The sequence below is a fragment of the Budorcas taxicolor genome, chromosome 17 (assembly GCF_023091745.1).
Source record: "Budorcas taxicolor isolate Tak-1 chromosome 17, Takin1.1, whole genome shotgun sequence".
In the NCBI taxonomy this organism is placed as follows: Eukaryota; Metazoa; Chordata; class Mammalia; order Artiodactyla; family Bovidae; genus Budorcas; species Budorcas taxicolor.
The window spans coordinates 58,029,491-58,056,794 of NC_068926.1; the positions used below are offsets into that span (position 1 = coordinate 58,029,491).

Genomic DNA, 27,304 nt, shown 5'->3' on the forward strand with positions numbered 1-27,304 from the left:
AGGTTGTAAAGTCGAGCTTCCCGTCTGCTCCCGCAGAGCCTGTTCGCCTGCACCCCGCTGGATGCCACTTCCTGTGTCAGGCAGTCTTCACGTGTGTGACTCCATGCAAGCATCGTGAGATGGCACCATTGTTATCCCACTCTGCAGATGGGAAGCCGAGGCCCAGGGAGCAAAGCCACCTGCCCGCGAGTGGTTCGATGGTCTGCTTCACTTAGGTGAACGGGGACGGCCTTCGCCATCCCTGGGCTCGGCGGCCCATCGTGGCCTCACAGGTACCGGTTGTTCTCACCACCGCTGTTTTTAATCAGCTCCTCTGGGAGAAGAGAGGCAGTTGCCTGGTGACCAAAGTGTTTTCCTGGCCCTCCGAAGAAGGTCACGCTGAGTGAGGGGGAGGATAAAGGTTGCCACAGGGGGCGCCCCCACTTCCAGACAACAGAGCCAGTCAGCCCAGCCAGACCCCATGCAGCACTCCAGGCCTCCTGCATGCTCTGACGCCATTAGTTGGATCGAATTAAAGGCCTGACGTCCCAGAGCAGTGGCAGCAGGCTTGTATGCAGAGAGCCCTGCGGTGTGTGGGCATCACGGCCAGAGAACAAGGCAGAGGGTGGGTGACCGCAGGGCCCCCAAACCTGTCTAGCCGTATGTGCCTCTGACGTGTCCCTTTGGGAGCACAGTTGGGGACAGTCACAGGTTCCCCAAAGCTCAGCTCAGGGTGTAACAGAATCTCTCCAGGGGCCATTCCGGCTGGGCCAATCCCCATCTCTGGGGGCCTCGTCTACCCCGCCGCATTGTCACCTCCTGTGTGTCCACCTCCCACTCCTCCAGGACTCTCTCAAGAGCAGAAGTAAGGCTCCCAGTTACTCCTGGTTGTGGCTCCAGGACCCATGCAGGCCTACACACAGCAGGCCCTGGACAAACGGGCAGTGGATAAATGAATGAACAAGCAGACCTGCACACTGCCTCCCTGGTGCCCGGAGTTCTTGACTCCTCCAAGCCCTGCCATCAGGAGTACATTTCCCATGGTCATCATAGCCCAGCCTCCCAGCTCCTGCTGGCCGGTGAAGGTGGCATGTTTGGCAGTAGACCCAGAACAGTGGATGGGGGCCCTGAGAAGGACTCTCCAAGGAGGTGATGTTTACACTGAGATTCAGGAGCCCCTGCCATGGGAGGAGGGAAGGGAGGGGAGTTTCAGGCAGAAGGGACCAACACAAATGCTTGTCTAGGAGCTGACAGTGGCCAGCGGGGCTTGAGATGAAGTTGACCGTGTAGACGGGTGATGGAATAAGGACCACCTCCCTTCACCCCATACACTGGGGGGTCTCTGGGCAGTCTCCCAAGGGCCAGAGCAAAGCCATGTGACCCTCCCTGCTCCTGGGCACTGTTCCAGGGCTTTCACCCCCACCCACCTGCACTGAACCAGCTCTGAGAGCAACCGTGCCAAGGGGAGGAGATGCATGAGAACATCATTTTCTCTCTCTCCAGCAAAAAGCCCCAGCATAAAATCACTGGATAATTCAATAGAATAAAATTCCAGAAACAGATATCTTAAGTCAGGACAACACTGTGTCCGGCAGCCTCGGGTAATTCCCAAGGTTCCCCGGGACCCCATTCCTGTTCCAGAGGGCAGCCTGGGTTTCTAGATTCCTCCTGACCTGACGTGCAGCCTCCCAGGCGACTTTCCATTTAGCTAGGACCAGCTGATGCCCCGCAGCCAACATTTCCCCAGCTCAGTGAGATCTCAGCCCTGCCGAGCTTTTGCAAATGCATATTCCAGGTGCAGCCCCTGCTCTGTGAGTAACAAGAGTGTGAAGGGAGCTGGATTTTCAACCAGGCGGGGGCTGATTCTCTGCTCTGGTAGGTTTCAGGAAGCTCCTTGGTGACTCTGAACAGCTCCTCTTCTCTGAAAGGGCTGTGACCCTCAGCTTGGACCTGTGGTCTGCACGTATGAGCAGTTGGTTTGAGCACCCCCTCCCCAGCCTCCTATGACATAGATGTAAGTGGGCCTGCTCAAGTCTCCCCCAGCCAGCACTATCAACAGAGCCTGTCACCCAGGACAGCCCCCAAATACATGCTAATAACACACATCACCAGGCACCGTGGAGTGCAGTGGTCTGGGCTTGAGATCGGGAATATGCTGACTTTGAATTTCTGCCCTGGCTGTGTGACCTTTCTGAGAACCAGTTCCTTTGTTGTGAAGTGGACATGATTCCACAGCGACTGCCTTTGCACTGTGGCCCAGGCCAGGCCCTTCTGATGGAGGTTCTCATCAACTATTATTATCCCCATCTTAAGGAGGAGTCACAGTTAGACAGCTGGTGGGACTGGCTGGGGTCACCCAGCCTGGTTAACGAAACCCAACTCCCTACAGCCAGCCTAAGTCAGAACTTCTCCCAGGATTGCATTCTCAGACAGGTTGAAATGCAGCCTCCTGGGCGCTGCCTGAGTGCCTGAACCTCAAGTTTGAGAAGGTCCCCACCCTAAGCTACTAGGCTGAGCGGCTAGGACTAGTTAGTGTTGTCTGTGGGGGTGTCCACTTCATCATGTTGGGCTCTCCTGGAATAAGCTAAGCAAAGCACCCCCTCCATGTGCATTCAAGCTGGATTGTTATTATTATTATCATATTATCTTTATTGCTGTTTACCGTAGAGCTGATTAACGTTCTCCTTCTTCACTGTTCCCAGGGAGTTTCCTTTCTGAGAATTGGGAGGAGGTGTAGTGAAACCAGGGCGGGGGTGGGCGTGGGCGTGGAACCTCCATTCGTTCTGATCCCTTCTATCTGTATACCCCAACTCTGCTCATACCTGCTTCTTCCCAGGGCCGGCACGGGTGCAGAAGGGATGAGCACGGCGGCTGCTGCAAGGACTGCGGAACCTGGGTCCCCCGTCCGGGGCGGGGCGCTGCCCACTCCCGGCCGTGCGCGAAGCCGGCGCGCGCTAGGACCGTGGCGCTCCGCCCGCCGCCTCTATAAGAGGCTGCGCTCGCGCCCCACGCGGAACCCGCGGCTCAGACCGGTTCCTGGCGTCCCGACCGGTGTTGGACCCGAGGCCGGTGCGGCCGCGGCGCAGCTAACGCCAGCCCAGGGCCTGGGACGGACGAGCGTCCCGGGACCCCACCCCGCCGCGGGCACCATGGGCGCTGCCCACTCCGCGTCCGAGGAGGTGCGGGAGCTGGAGGGCAAGACCGGCTGTGAGTATCCCGCGGGGGGCGCGCGCGAGGACAGGGGCGGGGACCGCCGGCCGGCTGACCATGGGGTTCCCAGCCCACAGCCGGCCGCTCGGCTCTGGGCCCCCGCACTGTGTGACCTTGGGCTAGTAGCTAGCTCTCTGGGCGCCTCAGTCTCCCCTTCCTTCAAATGGGTTCCCCGCCGGCCGCTTTGCAGGCTGCGACGATGCTGAGTAAGTGCCGGGGCCGCTGTGCCCCGGCGCCCTCGGAGTTGGACAGTAAGCCCCGCCTGGGACTGCAGACCCGGGAGGGAGCAGGGTCCTGGCTCTCCCCGCCCGGGGCAGAGCAGGCGCCCGGGAGAGCGAGCGCCCGGGCGCGCTCAGCTGTTGTGCGCTCACCGCACCTGAAAGTCGTTGGCTTCGCGATGCGCCGGGGGAGGAAAGTTTTGAAATCGGCGGCAGCTGGGTACGAGCCGGGCTGCGTGACCTTTGGCGGCTGCGCAGGTCTCTGCGCCTCCCGTCTGAGAAATGGGTTCAGGTGGGTCCCGCTCCATGGGTAACTGGGAGGATTAAGCGAGGCAGCGCCCGAGGAGCACTTTGCGGGAGCCCGGCGACCTTCCTCGAGCTGGCCCAGACTCCCGGGCCCCGCAGAGGCTGCGCGCCCAGCGTCCGCCCGTGCAGGGCGCACCGGGAGGCCGGGCTGCGGGCCGAGCTGACCGCAGGGAAGTGATGGCGGAAGCGCCTGACCGCCCTAGTCCTGCAGGGCTGGGAACTTGACCGTAGGCCATGACCTCTGGGCCGCTGGTTCTGTTACGAGGCTGTGAAGCGGAGTGTGGACTGAGGACCACGAAAGGCTAGGTGAGTGGGCAGACTGGCTTTAACAGTGGGCAGATGGTGTTTGATCCCTGCCAGCTCCACTTCCTGGCTGTGTGACCTTGGACTAGTCACTTTACCCCTCTGAGTCTCTATTTCTTTCTAGAATGGGATTTCTGCTAGTATCTGGCAGACTAGATGGTCATGAAAACGGGAGCCACAGATGTTATTTCCAGGCAGCAGGCTCCTGGTGCCTGCCTGGAGTTTAATGCAGACAAAGTCCATGGTTGATCAGCTGGAGGGAGCCATCCGGCCATTTGTGCCTGGACTGAAAAATGACCCCTCCTGACCCCCAATCTAAATACCTCTTTCCAGAAGAATTGGGTGAAAATTACAGAAAGCCCTTAATTAGTTGTGTGTGTGTATACAGGTACATATGTACACAGACATGTATACAGACACCTTCCTGTGTACAAATATAGAGCTGTCTTCTATGGGAGGGAAAAAAAAGGTGTGGTCCATATACATAATATGGAACCCCTTTCTTTCTTTCTTTTTTTTTTTTTTAAAAGAGAAGTAAGAGTATATTTTGGTAACTGTTTCATTTGCATCAAGGAAGAGTAATGAATACTTACCAGGGTATTTGGTAGAAGGGATGGAGGAGTGAGCCTTTCACTATTAACTTTTTTACATTTTCATTTTGAATCATGTGTGACTGTTTCTTCAGAAAGTTTTACAAAGTCTAGCTCATCCCCAAGGCTCGCGTGAGAGAGGAGGGAGGACCGTGACCTGACTTTCTTGGGCTTCCCCTGTGTCTCTTGTATTTCTTGAGTGCCCGCTGGCTGCCTGGAGTCTGGATGGATAGAAGTAGGATTCTCTGAGGCTGGGATCTCTGCAGGAAGTGTGGGCTCTACTGGCTATAGTCTCTCAGGCAGCCCCCACGCCAGGCAGTCTGGGGGAATTCCATCTGCTTGTGCAGTTTGACAGGTGATGGGGCCGCAGAGCATGCTGGGAATCTTGTCAGTTTCCTGGGTCCAGCCTCCTACAGGGATGACAGACGCTGAGTGTTCCATGCTCTGTTGCTTTCCCAGATATGGCTTCCCTTCTTGCTGCTCAGAACTCGGATTTCACACCCCAAAGAGAGAGGGGAGACAGAGGAGAGCCAGGAAGGGGTGTTCTGAGATCAGACTAGAGGGATGGATGAACGCCTGCCTTCTGTTATCTGAACTTTAAGTAGGTGGAAAACTCCCCTATTTCTGTGAAAAGGGTTGGCACGGTTGAGCTCTTTTACCCATTCAGACCTGAGAGACTGATATGGCAGAGGGGAGACGCACAGTGTGAACAAATCAATCCGTAGTTCTGGGGAGAAGGTACAGCCCAATGGCATGAGAGCTGGGATGGGGCAAGGAGACATTTCTTTAGGGTCAACCTGGAGGGCTTCTCAGAGGAGGTGATAATGGAGCAGACCCAAATAAGAAGGAGCAAGCTGTGTGAAGACCAGTGGGAAATGCACTGAGGGCAGAGGGCGCAGCAAATGCAAAGGTCCTTTGGCAGGAACAGAGTGAAGACAATGAGTGAGGTTTGTTTGAGGTGAGGACACGGATATAGGGCTCAAGTTGGGACAGGAGCCTGATTTAAGGGGTCTTGCTAGGTATGTGGACTTGGGCAAGTCATTCATGCCCTGAGTGCCTCAGTTTCATGCACTGTGAAGTCAGAATAGAAGTCATACCTTCTTCTGAGTTGTTAGGAAGGATTAAATGAGTGAATATATGCAAAATATTTAGAACAAGCAGCTTGCCAGGTGGCACAGTGGTAGAGAATCTGCCTGCCAGTGCAGGAGACTCGGGAGACTCGGGTTCAGTCCTTGGGTTTGGGAAGATTCCCTGGAAGAGGGCATGACAACCTACTTCAGTATTCTTGCCTGGGAAATTCCATGGACAAAGGAGCCTAGCAGGCTATAGTCCATGCGGTCGCAGAGAGACACTACTGAGCGAGTATGCACACATGTAGAACAAGTATTTAATATTCTCAGTCTTGCTTTAAACACATTGATAGATCCTGGTCGCTCTGAGCCACAAGTAAGAGTTAAGCCTTGGTCCCACTTCTTCAGAGCTGTGTGACCTGAAGCAAGTTGTTTACCTCTCTGAGTGTTAATGCACCCACCTGGATCCTGGGGTGGAGGTATAGATTGAACCACACGATGTATGTGTGTGTGGCAATGCCTGACTTGGTGTAGGGACATCAGCTCCCAGGATCCCACGGGCTGGGTGGAGTGTTCCCGTCAGAACCCTTGGGAAGCATCCCTGAGAAGGGAACAGAGCCTCAGACCAGGGCAGCCAAAGGACAGGCGGTGCCCACGGGGTTGCTAGGTTACCCCTGCCTCTCTGAGCACCAAGATGGTCCCTGATTGGAAGAATCAGCCTGATCCCTTTGCATGCACCCTGAAGGAATCCTCATAGTAATCCTCCAGGGAAGGTGGTACTGTGGCCAATTCAGATGAGGAAACCGACGTTCAAGAGGGCTCAAGCAACTTGGCTGCCATCCCACAGTGCATAAGCAGAGGAGTAGGGGATCCCAGCATCCCCGGGGTTCACTGTCCTGCCACCACTGTGCTTTCACTGTTTCATCGCCTTGCAGATTTCTAGGAACCCAAAAAGGGTAGGAACAGGCTGCCATACGTTTTTCTCACCTCCAGGCCTTCGCACAATCTGTTCCCCAGGCCCCGGAGCACTCTTTCCATTTCAGGTAATTCAGCATTTGCATGTGGCAGTAACCATCACCCAGGAGACAGCATGGCTCCTCTTCTCCTCATCTCTTTATGAAACTCATGCTCTTAGTTCAGAGCTCAGCTTTTAGCTATCGTTTCCTCCCAGAGAGCCTTCCCTGGCTACCCTCCTTCCAACCTTGGTGTGTTAAATGCCAGTCCCCAGCGCTCCAGCAGCTCCTGCGTTGCCTCCCATAATAGCATCACAGCCTGTTGTAATTGTCAGCTTTGTCACCTGCCACCCCCTCGAAACTTGGAGCTCCTCGAGAGTGAGGAGGACGGTCTTGTTCACCTTTGTACTCACTGGGAACACAAGAGGTTCACGTTGAGGGGGTGAAGGCCCTGGGGACTTTATAACCCAAGCAGTATAGCCCAGGTGCGTGTGTCTGGTATAAAATCTAGCACCACCCCAGCAGCCAGCCCAGGCCATGCCAGCCCCCAAAATAGGCCGGAGTGCAAGCTCGCCCACAGAGGGCATCCTCAGGTCTGCACACCCACCTCTCCTTTCCTCTAAGGGCCTCATCAATTGATTTAAAACACAAGCAAGTATTCCCAAACATCTTTGCTGCGTCAGCAAAGCCAACTACCTAGATGGTTAACATTCCTATTAAAAACCCCAGCAAAGGCATCCTCGTTGTGTGTCTGAGTGGTGAGCTTGCCTTTCTCCATGGCAGATGTGGAGTCAAGCCCAGTGTGTGTGTCCCGGGGTGTGACATGGGCCCTGGACGGGAGGAAAAGCTCCTTAGGAGACACGTGTCCCCCATCACCACCTGGAGCTGGCGTGGAGGTGGCCCCGCTTCCCGTCCCCCCACCCGGTGTCTGCCCCTGGAATTGGAAAGGAAACAATAAGAGTAGGATTCTGGGAAAGGTGGAAGGGTCTGTTTTTTTTTTCCTTCAGGCTCCAAAACAGCTCCACAGGCACGTCTATATAGATGCCAAGAAGCTGCCAGAAGGAAGAAGAAAAAACAATCTCACAGATCGGGAGTTCAGACCTCATGATGGCCGGAGCTAGTGTTTATCGGGCACCCGTCATCTGCCAGACGCTGGGCTGAGCCGGGATGTTCCCCCGTGGCGGCTCACGGAATCCTCCCAGGGACGCTGTGGCCTCCTTGTTCCGTAGATGGGCAAGTCGAGGCTGAGGAGAGGACGTGACAGACCAGGGCCACAGGCCACTGAGAAGCAGAGGCGGGATTCAGTTTCTGGTCTGACCCCCAGACGTCATCCTTTGGGGAGGGAACCAGAGATGAGGGAGTCCTGTGTGGCCTGGGCCTGCTTCTAGGGGTGACACAGTACATCTTCCACCAAAATCTCCCTGCTGGGCGATACTCCTGGCTTATAAAACCTTCAGGAAGCCCCAGACTGTGGCCTCGGCCCCTTCACCAACTTCTCCCATGCAGCAGATGCCTCCTTTGCCCTCCTGAAGGGGCCTTGAGGGGTAAGGGCGGGCCAGCAGCTACCACTGTGTCCTTCCTGTTGTCGTCAGGCTTGTGAAGCTAAATGGCCAAACAAGACCCACCCAGCTCCCTTTCCATTTTCTCTGGGGTAGATTATAGTTTGTTTTCATTAAAAAAAAAAATAATTTATTTCATTTATTTTTGGCTGGGCCGGGTCCTCATTGCTGTGTGGGCGTTTCTTTAGTTGTAATGTATAGGCTCCTCATTGTGGCAGCTTCTCTTGTTGCAGAGCATGGGCCCTAGGCAACTCGGGCTTCAGTGTTTCGGCTCCCAGGCTCTGGAGCACAGGTTCAATAGTCATGGCACACAGGCTTATTTGCTTTGCAGCATGTGGGATCTTCCTGGACTAAGGATCGAACCTGTGTCTGCTGCATTGGCAGGCGGATTCTTTAGCACTGAGCCACCAGGGAGGTCCTAGACTATGGTTTTAACTTGGGATCCTTGAGGAGTCTCTGAACCCCCATAAAAATGGGGTGTAGAATTGTGTCCTGGGGGCCCTGGGAGACATGGACCCTCAGCTTTCATGAGATTCTTAGAACAGTGACAGTGCAGTCCACTGTATGTAAATAAGACCCCAAAAGGAAAGTGAAGATAAATTGAGCACTAAATAATTTTGTTTAGAAAAATGAAAAAGGGTGGCTCCCTGCTGAGGGAGGAACAGACATGTATGGGAGGACTGGTCGCCGACGTCTGAGCTCTCAGGGCCCCTGGGTGCAGTGGTCTCGACCACAGAAGGGGGAGGGCTGAGTGGCCCCAGCCCTCAGTAACCTCCTCTCCCTTGGTCAGGCAGGGGTGTCCAGACCTCTGCCCACCCCTGGGTGCTCACAGTGTGGAAACATGCAGGAAAAGGCTGGGTACAAGGGGACTGATTCCTGGGCACCCACAAGCACCCCTGCTCTGGCCCACTCTGTGCAGCTGGCCCATTTGTCCTGTGTCCGTGGCAGTTGCAGAGCAGGACCAGGTGATAGTGGGGTCTGCCCTGTGCAGCAGTGCTGAGACACCCTCTCCACGCCACCAGTTCCATACCTTTGAAGATGTGACAGTTGACCAGATGGTCTTGGACTGTGGCCGAGCTCACGGCTGCACCTTCTGGGGCCCTTTCCATCCATCGTCCGCCCATCCTTAGAGCCCAGTGGGACTTCAGTTACCTGTTTACAGATGAGGACACTGAGGCTCAGACATGCAGCTAATGGCTCAAGGTTACTTGGATGCATATGTGTAACTGAATTGCTGTGCTGTACACCTGAAACTAACATGATCTTGATACTATGAATCAATTATACTTCTATAAAAAAGGAAAACACAGCCTACAAAAGATGACTTAGATGCTGTGTGTAGAACCCAAATCCAAAACCAGACCTTTTTTCCCGGGGGTAAGGAGAAACTCCCTGTCCCACGTGCCATAATATAGACGAGAGTGTGAGGGTCCCTGAGTCTGTCTTATCTGGGAGATGTGACACTGCTCACCCATGACCTTGTTTTGTTTTGTTTTTAGATATTGCTTATTTGGCTGTTCCAGGTCTTAGTTGTGGCATGCAAACTCTTAGCTGAGGCATGCGTGATCTAGTTGCCTGACCAGGAATTGAACTCAGGGACCCCTGTACTTGAAGTGCAGAGTCTTATCCACTGGACTTCCAGGGAACTGTGCCCCTCACCACAACCCTGTCAATAGTGTTCTACACAGTTGTTTATTAAGTTGGCAAGGGGACAATAGGACCTCGAGATGTGTAGGATTAGCTCTGGGTGATTTGGAAAGTTCTAGAACTGTGGGCTACCCATCCTCCAGGGAGGGCAAGCTTGGTGGTGGGCAGTGTGAGGGGTGTGGAAAGGACTAGGGAAGAGGAGGCCCTCTCCAACTCCTGTGGAGTCAGACCTCACAGGTCTGACTGTGAGGCTTGCGCCTGTTTCAGAAGAAATAGTTGTGTTTTCTCTGCGTGAGAGCAGCTGGTGAGCACTTCCCAGCTCCATGGACTAGTAGTAATTACATCCCTTATGCATCTTTCCTTCTCACTTCCCTCACCCCCACGCTGGCAGGATAATTTTTTTGTGAGTTAATGGTCCCCAGAAGGCAGCATGGAACTTAATCACTGATCAGATGTGCCATACGGCCCAGTCCTACAGACGAAATGTCTCATGTGTTGTTGATAATATGCTGCTGCTTTTGCAAAGCACTTCAGTATCTATTATCTCAAGCCCAGGGAACACAGTGTTTTCGGCTCCGGGGTACCCACTGCTTTGGGGAGATAAGGTAGGGCCTCCTTTTCCCAAGCTGGAGAGGCCAGGCAAGGTGACAGAAAGGAACGTGGCACCTGGGGCCTGCCAGCCATCCTGTCGCCGGTGCCAGCTTTATTATTAATTCATAAAACCAGAAGGTCAAGTGGGTGATTTCCACTGGTGGTGGTGGCCACCTTAAGGGCCAGGACAAAAGGCCCTTTGTTGTCCCAGCCCTGTGACCTTTGTGGACCGGTAGGCTGTCAGAAGTGGGCCTGCAGTTCTCTGCACAGCTCCCTGGGAGGTGAGAGAGCGCAGTTTCAGGGCTCAGGTACCTCTGGGAGGGAGGGCAGGTGGCCAGGCGGGAGACATCAGCAGGGTTGGTGTGACTAAGTCATACAGCAATGGAAAGAGAAGGGTAGGGGGATCCCTTCCACCTCCCAAGTACCAATACCAGGGCCCCAGTGATCCAAGCACCGCGGGTGAGCACCCAGCACTTCACAGACCTCGCCCACCTGGTAGCTCTCAGGGTTTCCCTTATCTTGTCCTCTCCCACACCTCTGAGATCTCAGCCAGAGTCCCATGTGGGCATAGACTAGCCTCCCACCACATTCGCCTTTACCAGCAGCAGATAGGTGTGGGTTTGAATCACGGCACTACTTCTTAACTGTCTAAGCAAGAAAATTTGCCTCCCTGAGTCTCAGTCTCCTCATCTGTAAAATGGAAATGTGTCCTAAGCCTGCTGTGAGGATTAAGTGAGAATTTGAGTAAAGCTCTTCACACACCATCTGTGTTCAGTAGCTGTTGGCAGCTGTGAATCATTTTGATTTTTGTAAACCTTTCAGAAGCTGGCCACATATACGCCTTTTAAGGGTATTCTGTAACTCCTTCAGCAGTTCATATCATCTTTGACATGTCTGCCATCTTTGACATGCCTTAAGTTAGTCATTATCTTGCTCTTGTGCTGATGATCAGGGACCTTCAGTTCAGTCTCTCAGTCATGTCCAGCTCTTTGCAACCCCTTGAACCACAGCACGCCAGGCCTCTCTGTCCATCACCAACTCCCAGAGTTCACCCAAACCCATGTCCATTGAGTCAGTGATGCCAGTCAACCATCTCATCCTCTGTCATCCCCTTCTCCTCCTGCCCTCAGTCTTTCCCAGCATCAGGGTCTTTTCAAATGAGTCAGCTCTTCGCATCAGGTGGCCAAAGTGTTGGAGTTTCAGCTTCAACATCAGTCCTTCCAATGAACACCCAGGACTGATCTCCTTTAGGATGGGCTGGTCAGATCTCCTCTCAGTCCAAGGGACTCTCAAGAGTCTTCTCCAACACCACAGTTCAAAAGCATCAATTCTTCTGTGCTCAGCTTTCTTTATAGTCCAACTCTCACATCTGTATGTGACTACTGGAAAAACCATAGCTTTGACTAGACGGTCTTTTGTTGACAAAGTAATGTCTCTGCTTTTCAATATGCGGTCTAGGTTGGTGATAACTTTCCCTTCCAAGGAGTAAGTATCTCTTAATTTCAGGGACCTTAGCATACTTGAATTTGTATCACTCTGTTTTTTTGTCTTTATTTTTAAAACCTATATTTTTATTGTTTTATGCAGTCTCTTAATTCTTGCAACCATTCTTCCTTACAGATTCAGTTTTCTTCCTCTGTAACACACCTTTCCATAGAGTTTGCAGTCAGTCTCTGAGTTGTCAGCTTTGTCTGAAAATGTCTTTTTTTGCTAGCCCATAGGGCTTCCCTAGTGACTCAGACAGTAAAGAATTTGCCTGCAATGCAGGAGACACAGGTTCAATCCCTGATCTCAGGAAGATCCCCTGGAGAAGAGAATGGCAACCCTCTCCAGTATTCTCGCCTAGAGAATCCCATGCACAGAGGAGCCAGGCAGACTACAGTCCATGGGGTTGCAAAGAGTCAGACACGACTGAGAGACTAAAATTTGCTTTCATTTCATAGGAATGGTCTTTTGGCTAGGTATAAAATCTGAGATTGCTACATGTTTTCTCTCAGGACTGAAGTTTTTGGTCGTTTTCTGTTGTTGAAAAGTCAACTCTTTTGTCTGACTGATATTCCTTTGTGGAAATCTGTTTTTCCCCCTGTGTTTTAAAAATATCTGTTGTGGGTGGTTTTTTTCTTTGTTGTTGTTGTTGTTTTTAATATGCTTTTGTCTAGGTGTGGATTTAATTTATTCTGCTGGGGAATGGTTGATGCTATATTCTTTTAAAAGCAACTCATGTCTTCTATCATGAAAATATTCTCTCTCCCCTTTCTCCTTCTTCCTCAGTAATTCCTTTAGAGAGGTGATGAACCCTGTCATTCTGTCCTGAGCACCTCTTTACCTTTCTTTCATATTTCATAGCTTTTTGTTTCTCTGTGCTGTATTTTAAGTTGTTTGCTGAAGTCTGTCTTCTAATTCACTCTTTATCTATTAAACAACTTTGCTGCCTTAGCTTTTTTTGTAAGTTCTGTATGGTTTTCAGAGTCACTACTTTTGTCATAGAGCACTGTTCTTACATTATTTGAAATAATTTATAGTTTCTGCTGTCTCATCTTCTTGGAGTTCCATTCCATTTATTATTTGTGTCTGCTGATTCTCCTAAATGCTGATGGTTTGCTTGTGTAGTTTGGTTTTTGAGTCTGAGCTCATCTTTGGGCTGTCTGCCCCTGGTTTTCATATCTTCCTGTGTCCCTTTATCTCCACATTCATGCCAAGGCCAAAGAGATGAGCTTAGCTGAAGTGCCCCCGGGATGAGAGTACCCTGTGCTCAGGGCTATAGAAGTGGCTCACACAGTGCTTTGCACTTGTTGTTCTGGAGACACTATTTACATTAATTCCTCAATTTGGTTTTCCTTCACTACAGAGGTTTGGATTTTTCTCTCATGCATATCACGGGCCCAGAGTTTTGATTCGTCACAGAGTCCTCCTCCTTCCTCTGCACCATCCCACCTCTTTGGCAGAGTCAGCTTCCCTGTTGATTCTCTGGGCCAGTGGGAACATTTTTCTGTCCCTCCTTACCTGGAGAGGCAGCCCTTTGTGCTCTAGCCTTTGTTAGGAGTCTCACTTCTAACTCATACAGACCCAAGGCCACTGCTGTTACTCAGCGGGCTAGACGCCTCACACTTAGCTGTTAGAGCCTGAAATTGTTCTGGTACCCCTGGGCCACCTCTCTTAATGCGACTGAGTTCCCTCCTTGCTTCTAGTACCTGAAGATTTCCCAGCTTAGTGATATCTTTAATTTTTTTCTAATTTAATCCAGTGCTTCATGGGTTTGTAATGGAATAGAGAGTCTGTGTTAGCTCTTTGTAGAAGGAACTAGAGTTCTTTTATTTTTTTCTTTTTATATGTATTTTTTATTTTTTGGCTGTGGCATGTGGGATCTTAGCTCCCCAACCAGGATCAAACCTGTGCCCCCCGCATTGGAAGTATGGAGTCTCAGCCATTGGACCAGTTCTAATGGAACTGGAATTCTTTACTAAATGTCCTGCCATAATAAACCCTTGTACTTTTGGTAAATCTGGCACTGAAAATAGATCTGGAAAGATCTGAAAACCAGTTCCCTATAGGCTCTGAAAGGTGCCCAAATCTCCCCTGATTGACTGTTGTTTTTCTTCCTTAGCTTGAGCCTTTTTAAAAAAGTATAATTTTTATTTATCCATTTTTGGCTGTGCTGGATCTTTGCTGCTGTGCGGGCCTCTCTCCAGTTGCAGCAAGTGGGCCCTGTTCTCTAGCTGTGGCTCCCAGGCTTCTCCTTGCGGTGGCTTCTCGTTGCAGAGCACAGCCTCTGGAGCTTCAGCAGTCACGGTTCCCAGCTCGAGGGCACAGGCCAAGTAATTGTAGTGCGTGGGCTTAGTTGCTCCACAGCACGTGGGATCTTCCTGGATCAGGGATTGAACCGTCTCTCCTGCTTTGGTGGGAGGATTCTTTACCACTGAGCCACCAGGGAAGCCCTAGTCCTTTTATTAAAATGGAGACATCTTTCTCTCTTTAGCGAGGTAAGTGATAATGTGCTTGTTGTCCTAGTCATTTCTTCATTTTGGCAGACAGCACCGCAGATGGTCATGAGAGCAGATTCTGGAGTCATAGACCCCGGTTCAAATCCCAGTTCTGCCACTCATATCTGTGTGACCTTCAGCGAGTGACTTAACCTCTCAGTTTCCTTATCTGTAAAATGGGTGTGATAATCATGAGAGACAGACACTGTGTTGAGGATTAAATAACATAATGTGTGTCAAACATTTGGCTTAGGTCTTGCCTCTGCATAAATGCTGACACACAGCAGTTAACGATTGCTGCTGTAAGGCAAACGGGAAAGGCCAGACCCTAGCCGTGGGAAGATGAGCGTGGATGAGCAGGCCATGGTCTGTGTGATTTTGAGAATTGTCTCGTCTGTCCTGGGAGGAGAGTGTTTTCTAAACTCAGGTCACTTTACTCTCTCCCAGCATCCCCTCCAGTTCTGATATTTGGAGGATTCTTTCTGTGCAGGAAAAACAAAACAAACAAACACAACCCCAAATATCTAATAAGACCTTCAGTACCTGAAATAAATGCCATCTTGCAGGCTGGTGCAGGGCTGGGGCAACCTTTTCCTGGGAACTCCTCAGCTCTTGCGTTTACAAAGTGGGTTGGAGTTTGTGTAGAAAGGATTTAAAGGTGCTGGAGGAAGGCCAGCCATCAGTCTTGTGGCTGCTTCAGCTGTGGAGAATAGAATGGAGTCTGAAAACTTCCTCCTCCAGGCCACGTGCTCCCAGGTGCATTTTTTTTTTTTAATTCCCAGCAGCGAGGTGTGGTTTGTAACACACCCAGCACGTGGCTTCCAAGTAGCCGGCAGGTGGAGGACAGAAGTAGGGCATCTCACACCACTGAAGCATCTTGTGTGCGCCAGGCATGTGAGAGAGGGTCCCTTCCAGGCTGTGAAGGCCAGCCCCTCACTCTCCCTCCCCAGGCCCTGGCTTAGTCATTGCTTTGGCTGTAGCCCCAGGCGGCTTCTTCCCTGGGAGCCTGGAGGCAGCTGAAGAGCTGAGTAGGTACCACGAGATGAGTGCTTTGGGGGCATAATAATAACAATCGAGGCGACTCCAGGGTCTCATGCCCCTCCTACCAGTTGCAGTGCTGAGTGTGTAATATAATTTCCTTTACAATTGGGGCAAAATTCATATAACATGAAGTTTATTATCTTAACCATTTAATTTTATTTATATTATTTCTTTTTGGCCGTGCCCTGTGGCATGTGGGATCTTAGCTCTCCTATCAGGGATCAAACCTATACCCTTGCAGTGGGAGCGTGGAGTCTTAACCTCCGGAGCACCAGGGAATTCTCTTAAACTATTTAAAAAATGTTTTAATTTTGTGTGTGTTTATTTTGGCTGCACCGTGCAGCTTGCAGGCTCTTAGCTGCCCAACCAGGGATTGAACCCGGGCCCCCAGCAGTAGAAGCACAAAGTCCAGCCACTGGACTGCCGGGGAATCCCCCGTCTTAACCATTTGAAAGCATACAATCCAGTGGCATTAAGCCCTTTCACAGTGGTGTGCCGCCACCACCTCTGTATTTCCCAACCATCTTCGTCACCCCCAAAAGAAACTTCCTGCCCATCAGCAGACACTCTAATCTCCCAACTAACTGGCAGCCCCTGGCAACCACTAACCCACTTTCCGTCTCTATGCATCTGCTTGCTTTGGGTGATTCATATGAAAGGGAGCATGCAGTAGTGGCCTTGCGTGTCTGGCTTCTCTCACTTAACGTCACGTTTCCAAGGTTCATCCAAGCTGTAGCAAGTATCAGTACTTCACTGGTCTTCTGGTGGAGTGATATGCCATCAGGTGGAGATGCCTCATTCTGCTCATCCATCTACCGGTGGATGGATGTTGGGGTTCCCACGTTTTGACGATTATGCATATTGTGTATGGGGTTCGATTGTTTTTCATGGTATGAACAGCCTCCTGTGGGCGGTGCTATTTTTATCTTCATACGGAGGAGGAAGTTACAGTCTCGGGAGGCGGTTTCTTAGGACGTGAAGCTGGGGTGGAACCGGCAGCTCTTGGCAGCAATGGGTTTAGCTCCCCTTTCTGTCTGGTCGGTCACACCTCTGTGTTTTAGGACTTTGGCTGATGCCAGGGGTTGAGTCCTGGTCAGTCTGTCAGGATTCAGCAGGCCCTGAGAGGCACCAACACCTTCCCAGTGATGCCACTTGGCATTCTGGGATCTGCATGCAGGCTGGCACTGCTGGGGGGACCTGAAGGAGGCAGGGTGGCTCGAGGGCACCCCCCAAAACCAGCATGCTCTCAGTCACCCCTGCTTCTCCCAGCTGTGTCTTGAGCTCCCTTCCCTGCCAGGAGTGCTGCACCTGCGGGCCTCTCAGCAGGTACCTGGCTCCATCACCTGCATCACCGTCCGTTCGGTTGCCAGGTGCCTGGGCTCTTGTTCTGTGGCTTAGCATCCTCTGGAAACTCAGGGTAAAGTCTGAATGCCGTAGTCTGTTGTAGGTGCCCGGCCCCCGCACCCAGCACCTCTGTTCTTAGTCTGCCTTCCACCCATGCTCAAGGGCTTGGGGCTCCTTGAGTTCCTCCCATTCTGCCTTCACCAGCCCTGCCTCCCGCACTGGGCCCTCAGCCTCTGGGATCCCAATGGCATCACCTCCCAGCCCATCCCCGTGGACCAGCAGCCCCACTCCTGCCTTGATGCTCCTTGGCCAGCAGACACCCCTCTCAAGGTCCTGGATCACAGCAAGGTGAGGGCTCTGCCTTTTGTGTCTTCGTCCTTGGCATCCAGCAGGTGTCCAGCAAATCAGAGGCACTCAGTACATGTCTCTCAAACAGTGGTGGGGGCACCCATCAGGGGATGAAGCAGACACAGCTGTGCCCCAGGGGGCCGCCTGTCAGGCCCCCACTCCCCTGAGACCAGCACAGATTCTGGAAGGAAGGAGAAAGTGGTATTTTGTACACCTGCCACCAGGCTCGAACAGTCCTGACCGCCCCATAGTGGACGTGGGTGAATGCGGGTCTCCCATTTCCTCCCAAGTCATGTAGGGGAGGCTGGACCCTGCAGGGGATTTGGGGCTGGCTTCTCCGCTCCTAGTCCCCACCTGCCCTCCTTCCTGAGTGTTGTCTCTAGCCTGATCTATGTGATTCTCCTTCCCTCAGTGAGCACAACCCCTCCTAGCATAGCAGGGGGCAGGCTGAGCGGCGGGGCCAGGGCCAGGCAGAGACCCCATGTCCATGAGCAGCCACTCCTCACTGCTCCCCTGCCCCGGGCAAGCACCCATCCAGTCTGTGTCTGTAGATTTGCCTACTCTGGCCGTTTCAAATAAATGGGATCACACACCTGTGGCCTTCTGGGCCTGGTTCCTTTCCTTCAGCAGGATGTGTTCGGGGTTCGTCCACATTGTGGCTGGCGTCAGTAGTTCACCCTTTTTATGGCCAAATAATAGTCCACTATATGGATAGAGCACACATCTATTAAATCAATTTTAATCAAATGCTCTGTTTCCTTAAATATGTAGGGTTGTTTTAGCAAACAAACAAACTGACTATGGGAGAAAAGGAAAGATTTGTGTTCCTGGCCTTTTTCCTCCTTCACTTTTATTGACATATAGTTGATATACAGCAGTATATAAGTTTAAAGTGTAGAGCATAAAGACTTGCTTTACATAGATCATGAAGTGATTATCATAATAAGCTTAGTGAACAGCCATCATTTCATATAGATTCAATTAAAGAAGAAACAGAAAAAAATTTTCTTGCGATGAAAACTCTTAGAATTTGCTCTCAATAACTTTCATGTATAACATTACAGCAGTGTTAATTATATTTATCATGTACTATCATCCCTAGTACTTATTTTTAATTTAATTTTTATTTTATATTAGAGTATGGTTGATTTACAGCGTTGTGTTTCAGGTATATAGCAGCGTGATTCAGTTAGCCACGTACATGTTTTTTCAGATTCTTTTCCCATATAGAATATTATAGAATATTGAGTAGAATATAGAATATGGGTCCTATACCCAGTGTATACCCAGTGTATAGGACCCATATAGTAGGTCATTGATGATTATTTTATATATAATGGTGTGTATATCCCTAGCTCCTAATTTATCCCTCCCTTCCACCTTTTCCTTTTGGTAACCATATCTTTGTTTTTGATATCTGCAAGTCTGTTTCTGTTTTGTAAATAAGTTCATTTGTATCGTTTTTTTTAGGACTCCACATGTAAGTGATACCTATGGTATTTGTCTTTCTCTTTCTATTTCCCTTAGTATGAAGGTGCATCCTTGTTACAGTAAATGGCATTATTTCGCTCTTTTTTATGATTGATGACTATTCCATTGTATGTGCCCATCTTTCTTATCCATTCCTCTGGCGATGGACATTTAGGTTGCCTCCGCGTCTAGGCTGTTGTAAATAGTGCTGCGGTGAACACTGGAGTGCGTATGTGTGGTTTTCTTCAGCGGCGTGGCCAGGGGTGGCCTTGCTGGATCATATGGCCGTTCTGCTTTTAGATTTTTAAGGAACCCCATACTGTTCTCCATAGGGTGCGCCAACTTGCATTCCCGCCAGCGCTGGAAGCGGCTTCTGTTTTCTCCACACCCTCTCCAGCATTTATGTTTGTAGCCTTTCTGATGATGGCCATTCTGACTGTTGTGAGGCAACAGCCTCAGTGTAGTTTTGATTTGCGTTTCTCTGCTAATGAGCGATGTTGAGCATCTTTTCATGGGCTTGTTTGGCCCTCTGGATGTCGTCTTTGCAGAAGTGTCTGTTTAGATCTTCTGCCCACTCTTTGCGTTGTTCGTTGTTTCTTTTTTTATATTGAGCTGCATGAGCTGTTTTTTTAATCCACTCACCTGTTGAAGGACATCTGGGTTGTTCCTACGTTTCGGCTGTTGCACATAGGGCTGCTGTGAGCATTTGTTTACAGGTTTTTGTGTGAATGTCCATTTTCATTTATCCTGGATACATGCTTAGGAGCAGAATTTCTGGATTCGGTATAAATCTATGTTTAATTTGAAGAGGAATCACCAGACTGTTTTCCATAGTTGCTGGATCATTTTCCACTCCCATCTGCAATGTCTGAGGGATCCACTTTCTCCATAGTATCACCAGTGCTTGGTCTTCTCTCTTTTATTTTCATTATAGCCATTGAAGGAAAAAAATTTAAATAAGATTACACAAGTAATCCCTACTAATTGCAGGAAACTTAAAGGACAGATAAACAAAAATTAGGATCCAGAGGAGACAAATGTCCTGTCATTCTACCATCTGGAACAATCTACTGTTTTGTTGTAGCCTTTTCCTAATTTTTCCTTTGTACATACTTGTATATCAATGTGTTAATGAGATCTTTCATGTAAATAAGATCTTTGTTGCCTGTTGGTTTTCCCACATAATAATATTCCATGAACATTTTTCTGTGTCCCACAATATTAAAAAAAAAAAATTTCAGCATTTATTTAACCAGTTTTCTGTGGCCTAGCGTTTACTCAATTCTTTTTTTTTTTTTACTGCTTTAAATAGGCAATGGTTATTACTCTTATGTATTTATCTTTGTATATTTGTCTCTTCTTTAGGATTCATTCCTAGGGACAAGTTGCTGGTTCAGAGCACGAGTGCCAGGCACTGTTCAGCACAAATATAATGTGAGGTAGAATAATTCTAAGTTTTCAGCGAGCTATAGATGGAACATAATTCTAGATTTTCTAGTAGCCACATTAAAAAAAAAAAACTAATGAAACTAAAGTTAATTTTAATAATGTATTTAACCTAACTAAAATATTTCAAATATAATTAATAGAAAAGTTATTAAGACAGTTGCCACGTGTTTTGTAATAAGTCTTTGAAAGCTGGTGTGTTTTTTCACACATCAGCCCATCTTCATAGCTGCTGGTGGCTGGTGGCTCTGTATTGGGCCGTGCAGATGTATACTTTTCGATTTAAGCTTTTGATACAAAAGTGACAGGTCACACTCCCCTCCCCCGCACCATCCCCTTCACCCCTGCCAGCCCTGGATAAGGCAGATTAAACTCTCACCAGTTCCATGGAAGGGTATGCATTTCCCTCAGGGTGAAATCTAAAACCCCAAATAACCAGGTCCAGGTGCCAGGCACCGAGGTGTCTCTGCCTCTCGTTCCCATGGCAACTGTGACCTCACAGTGGGGGTGGGGGAAACTGAGAGGGCTCAGAGTGAGGAGCAGGAAAATTCCATCATGAGCACCCTTGAGGGAACGACAGACAGGGCCTTCCAGGATGTGACGTGGGCACCTGTGTACCGGGGACCCTGTGTGACAGGATCAACCTGGGAGGCTGGCGCTGAGGGCACATGGAACTTTGTTAAGGACTGAGTTCTTGGCTCTGAAGATTTGGGTGCCAAAAAGAGGGAACCCGAACTGGGGAAGTTTTCCTCCTAAATCTTCTGCTTTCAGTGCAGCAGGACGGCAAGGTGTGTGGTGCACACGTGTGCATGCATTTCGGATGCCGTTAGCTGAAAAGTCTTCATTAGAGAAATCTGGTCTACGACGGTTTATAGTTTATTCACCGTTTCCTGCCTGTGTGGCCTTGGACGGGTCTCAGTGTTTCCATCTCTAGCTTGGGGGAAAAGCTGTGCCTACCTGATAGGACTGATTGAGGCTTATGTGAGCCAAGGCTCGTCGAGAATAGAGCCGGGCGCTATGCCCAGGACACAGCTTGATGAATGCCTCTTGTTAATTAACGGCCATGGTTGTTGTCATGATGGTGCACTAACTTTTTAAACTTTCTTCCTTTCTCTTTGTCTGCACTGGGTCTTTGTTGCTGCGCCCTGCGGGCTTTCTTTCGTTGTGTCGAGCGGGGGCTACTCTCTGGCTGCTGTGCTTGGGCTTCTCACCGCAGTGGCTTCCCTTGTTGCGGAACGCAGGCTCTAGGCGCGCAGGCTTCAGGTGTGGCACCCTGGGGCGCAACAGCTGCGGCTCGGGGGCTTAGTTGCCCTTCAGCAGGTGGAATCGTCCGGGACCCGGGATTAAACCCGCGTCCCCTGAGTTGGCAGGCAGATTCTTTACCCCTGGTCCACCAGGGTCGTCCTAAGTTATTTGTCAGTGTCTTTACTGAGCTGTCACGCATCCCCTGCATTTCACTTGTTTAAAGTGTGCTCAGTTTTTAGTATACTCAAAGGGCTGTGTAACAATCTAATTCTAGAACACTGTCGTCCCCCTCTGAAGAAACTCCTTTGCTGCTATCAGTGATTCCTTCTCTCCTTCCTCAGCCCCAGGCCACCACTGGTCTCCTTTCTGTGTCTGTGGCTTTGCCTCCCTAAGCGTTTTGTGTAAATAGGATTCTGCCAGGCGTGGGCTTTGTGACTGGCCTCTCTCACTTAGCACAGTGTCTTCAAGGGAACTCATCTTTCTTGGAGATGGTTTAGCAGCATGTGTTTGGCTCTAATTTCTGATCATTATTTTGCAACAAATCAGTGTATTTTTTGAGTTTTCTGTTGAAATCTAGTTGATTTATAGTGTTGTATTAGTTTCAGGTGTACTGCAAAGTGATTTAGTTACATATATTCTCTTTTAGATGCTTTTCCGTTATGGGTTATTATAAGATACTGGGTATAGTTCCCTGTGCTATACAGTAAGACCTGTTGTTTGTCTATTTCATATATAGTGGTGTGTTTATGTTAATTCCAAGCTCCTAATTTATTCTTCCCTCCGCTCTTTCCCCTTTGGTTAACCATAAGTTGTTTTCTCTGTCTGAAAGTCCACTTATGCTTTGTAAATTCATTTGTATCATTTTTTACGATTTCACACATGAGCAATAATGTCATATGAGAATTTCTTTCTTGGTCTGATTTATTTATTTAGAATGCTAATCTCGAGGTCCATCCATGTTTCTGCAAATGGCGTCAGTGTATTCCCTTTTTTTTTTTTTTTTTTCTGATCTGTGGGGACTCAGTTGGCCAGTATACTCTGATCACCCGGGTTTCCCAGGTGGCACAGTGATAAAGAGTCTGCCTGCCGATGCAGGGGACGCAAGAGCTGTGGGTTCAATCCCTGTGTTGGGAAGATCTCCTGGAGTGGGAAATGGCAGACCACTCCAGTATTCTTGCCTGGGAAATCCCATAGCCAGATGAGCCTGGTGGAATGCAGTCCATAGGGTCCAAAAGAGTCAGACACAGCTGAGCGACTGGGCACGCACACATACACACACACACACAATCCGATCACCCAAAGGGAGGCAGTGTGGGGTGTCACTCACAAAACATGCAGGCTGAATCACACATGTTCTGTCAGACAAGCCGAGCTCACATCCTGCTGCCGCTGCTTTTTAAGTTTAGTGGCCTTGAGCGAATTCCTGATCCCCTCAGGACCTCCATGTTCTTGTCTATAAAATGGGAATTGTCTTCATAGGGTCATGGAAAGGATTAAATAGTACATGTGTGCCCAGGATGTGTACTTGCCAATGAATGATTCACCATTAACACTATTTTTGAGATTCCTCAGCTGTCCCATATGGGACCTGCTTAAATCCTTTTATGACTAATAAGTATACATTGTATATTATGGAAGATTTGGAAAATACAGATGAGTGGAAGCAAAACAAACAAGAGTCTTTAATCCCAGTGTTGAGAGATAATGGCTATTATTATTTTGGGAAAACAAGTTGACTTTCATTACTTGCATGCATTTATGTATATTTAGATGTTCCCCCCAATATGGAGTCTTGCTGTCTTTGTAGCAGATTGTTTTTAGACAACATTATGTTAGATTGTATGTTCCTATTAAATACACAGCTGTCACTTGTAAAGTCAGCATCCTTTTTAAAATCTTTTTTTTTTTTTTTTGGCTGCACTGCCTGACATGTGAGACTTTAGTCCCCCGAGTGGGGATCGAACCTTCGCCCCCTGCAGTGGAAGTGCAGAGTCTTAATCACTGGACCACCAGGGAATTCTCAGCATCCTTTTTTATTGTTTTAATTGGCTAAACATACTGTAAAGTGGGGGGCTTCCCGGATGGCTCTGTGGGAACTAACCTGCAATGCAGAAGACATAGGAGACACGAGTTCAATCCCTGGGTTGGGAAGATCCCCTGGAGGAGGAGACGGCAACCCACTCCAGTATTCTTGCCTGAAAAAATTCCATGGACAAGAGGAGCCTGGTGGGCTACAGTCCAAAAGGTTGCAAAGAGCCAGACACAGTTGAGCACACACACACACACACCATAAAATATTTAACTGACCTGCTTTTGGTGGGCACTGATATTGAGTCCAGTTTCTAAGCTGTTGTGGAGAATACGCAGTGAACACACTTATAAACTCATCTTACTGTACCTGTTGAATTTATTCTTTCAGGATAAATCCCCGACGTGTAGAATTACTGTGTCTTATTGTGTGATCACATATAGAAAACTGCATCACACATGAGCATACAGTTCCTAAAACTTCACAGCTGTGTATCCTGCTGCTGGGTCAGGAATGAAACATTTCCAGCCCCCAGAAACTCTCTCATGCCCTGTTCAAGTTACTACCCCATCAAGGGCAACTGCTGTCCTAACTTTAAAAAAAATTAAGACTTTGTTATTAGCCATTTTAGGTTAACAGCAAATGAACGGGAAGGATAAGAGATTACATGCATCCCAGCCCCCAGGCTTCCCTGGTGGCTGAGACGGTAAAGAATCCACCTGCAATGTGGGAGACCTGGGTTCAGTCCCTTGGTTGGGAAGATCTGGAGAAGGGCGTGGCAACCCATACCAGTATTCTTGCCTGGAGAATCCGCATGGACAGAGGAGCCTGGCGGGCTACAGTCCATGGGGTTGCAAAGAGTCGGACACGACTGAGCGACTAAGCCCAGCACAGCACCCCTGCCCCCGCCCACTTGCACAGCCTCCCCTGCCATTAACATCCCCTGCAGCGTTGGGGCCTTTGTTATAACTGATGGACCTACGCTGACACATCAACACCCAGAGTTCATGGTTTACATTAGGGTTCCATTAGGTTCCTTGGTGTCCAGGCTTCCCTGGTGGTTCAGACAGTGAAGAATCTGCCTGCAGTGCAGGAGACCTGAGTTTGATCCCTGGGTCAGGAAGATCCCCTGGAGAAGGGAATGGCCATCCATTCCCGTATTCTTGCCAGGAGAATTCCATGGACAGAGGAGCCTGGCGGGCTACAGCCCATGGGATCACAAAGATTCAGACACGACTGGGCAACTAACACTTTTTCACTTCACTTTGGTGTCCTGCATTCTTTGCGTTTGGACAAATGTATAATGATCACACAGAGTAGGTTCACTGCCCTGAAAATTCTGTGTGCTTCGTCAGCTCATCTTTCCGCTGGTATCCACTGATCTTATTACTGTCTTGGTAAGTTTTGCCTCTTCCTGAAGGTCATGTAGTTGGAATCATACCGTTTGCAGCCTTTCTAGACTGACTGCTAATACGGCAGATGAGCTCTGCCGGGTTTTGTGCTTTATGTAAATGGAGTCATAAAGTATGTACTCTTCATACCTGGCTTCTGCTTGTTATTATGCTTTGAAAATCACCCTAGTTAATGTCCTACTATGTATTCATTTTCTGCTGTATACTATTCCATTATTTGAATATACCACCCACTTTGGGCTTCCCAGGTGGTGCTAGTGGTAAAGAACGTGCCTGTTCGATCCCTGGGTTGGGAAGATCCCCTGGAGTAGGAGATGACCACCCACTTCAGTATTCTTGCCTGGAAAGTCCCATGAACAGAGGCGCCTGGTGGGCTATAGTCCATGGGGCCACAAAGAGCCAGATATGACTGAGCGACTGAGTCCTGAACGCCCACTTTATTTAATCTGCTGCTGTGGGGCATTCAGGTAATTTCCAGTGTGGTGTTGTTCAGTTGCTAAGTTGTATCCAACTCTTTGCAGCCCCATGGACTGCAGCGCTCCAGGCTTCCCTGCCCTTCACTGTTTGCTGAAACTCATGTCCCTTGAGTCAGTGATGCCATCCAACCATCCCATCCTCTGATGCCCCCTTCTCCTCTTACCTTCAGTCTTTCCCAGCATCAGGGTCTTTTCCAGTGAGTCGGCTCTTCACATCAGATGGCCACCAGAGTATTAGAGCGTCAGCGTTCGGCATCAGTCCTTCCAAGAATATTCAGGGTTGATTTCCTTTAGGATTGACTGGTTTGATCTCCTTGTAGTCCAGGGGACTCTCTAGAGTTTTCTCCAGCACCACAATTTGAAAGCGTCACTTCTTCAGTTCTCAGCCTCTTTATGGTCCACCTGTCACATCTGTACACGAATACTACAAAAACCATAGCTTTGACTATACAGACCTTTGTTGGCAAAATGATGTCTCTGCTTTTTAATACACTGTTTGTCATAGCTTTTCTTTCAAGGAGCAAGCGTCTTTTAATTTCATGGCTGTAGTCCTGTGTTCGTATGTGCAAACTCGCTTCGACTCTTTGCAACCCTATGGACTGCAGCCCGTCAGGCTACTCAGTCCATGGGATTTGCCAGGCAAGAATACCGTAGTGGGTTGCCGTCTCCTCCTCCAGGGGATCTTCCCGATTCAGGGAACGAACCCACATCACTTACATCTCCTGCATTAATAGGTGGGTTCTTTACCACTAGCGCCACATGGCTGCAGTCCAGGGCTCTTCAAATCACACTGCCATGAAATCCTTCTACGTATCCTCTGATTGAGTGCAAGTATGCTTTTTTTCTTTTAATTTGGCTACACTGGGTCTTAATTGTGGCATGTGGGATCTAGTTTCCTGACCAGGGACGGAACCTGAGTGCCCTGCATTGGGAGTACAGAAATGCATATCTGGACCACCAGGGAAGTCCCAGCAAGTATGCATTTCTGCTGGGTGCATGGGCCAGACGTGAGTGTCTGTGCTAACATACATGTGATGTAAATGGCTGTATTTTCCCCCGGAAAAGTAGTGACTGCCCCCAGGGCTTACCTAACCTTTCCAAGCATCAGTTCCTACGTCTGTACCGTGGGATGCGGCCCCTCCCATGGCTTCTGAGAACAGATGAGCTAACGCGTGGAGACATGTCCACTCCCCCGGCACATGGCAGGCCTTCAGGATGGCTCGGTCATGGTAGTGGTACTTTCTAGCCACCACAGCTCCTAGAGGAGCTTGAGAACTCTGAGTTGTAGATTCTTGAAGAGGTGACAGCTGGAGCCTGAGGCCGAAAAGGAAAAAAAAGAGAACATGAAGTAAGGTGGCCACTTGGCCCCAGATATTAGCTGCCTTGAACAGGAAGAGAAAAGGTGCTTGAGGGATGAGAGATGTCGAGAGTGTGGTGGGAGGAGCAAGCCCTGCCCCAGGCCAGCGGCAATTTCAGAATTTTTTGCAGTCCCCCGGGCTTCTCGGGTGGCACAGTGGTAAAGAATCCACCTGCCAATGCAGGAGACACAGGTTTAATCCCTGGGTCAGGAAGATCCCCTGGAGGAGGAAATGGCAACCCACTCCAGTATTCTTGCTTAGGAAATCCCATGGACAGAGGAGCCTGGCGAGCTGCAGTGCATGAAGTCGCCAAGAGTCGGGCACAACTTAGCGACTGAACACATACATCGTCCCCAGACACCAGACTTGAGGGCCTCGAACACCAGGAAGTTCTGGGAAAAGAGGCGATGTTGCATAGTGGTTAAAGAGGGGGGGGGGGGTCTATGGAGTTGGGGAGACTTGGGGCTGAATCCCAATTCTGCCAATCACAGTTGTGTGAGCACAGCACTCTCCGAGCTGCGCTATTCAAATGACGTGACAGAGGAGAAAGTATCTGTTCACAGGGTGTTTTGAGGAGGAGGTGAGAAGGTACACAGAAGTCTCTAGTATTGTGCATTTCATAAAGCAGGAATGTGGGTGGAAACCCTCTAAATCCTGGGACCCACCAGGTCTGGTCTTAGCTGTGGAAGAAAACAGGGCCCACCCACTAAAAATGGTAATTAAAAAAGA

The 27,304-nt window shown here is 49.6% G+C and overlaps 1 protein-coding gene across 1 annotated transcript in view; it reads left to right on the plus strand.

The window, feature by feature from the left end:
- Positions 1-3,086: 3,086 nt before the first annotated feature.
- The window catches only part of TESC (tescalcin), a 60,691-nt gene continuing 36,473 nt past the window's right edge, over positions 3,087-27,304 (plus strand). Inside the window, exon 1 of the mRNA XM_052654813.1 lies at positions 3,087-3,186. Coding sequence (XP_052510773.1) covers positions 3,129-3,186 — 58 coding nt within the window. The 5' untranslated portion in view covers positions 3,087-3,128. The remainder of the gene's footprint in view (positions 3,187-27,304) is intronic.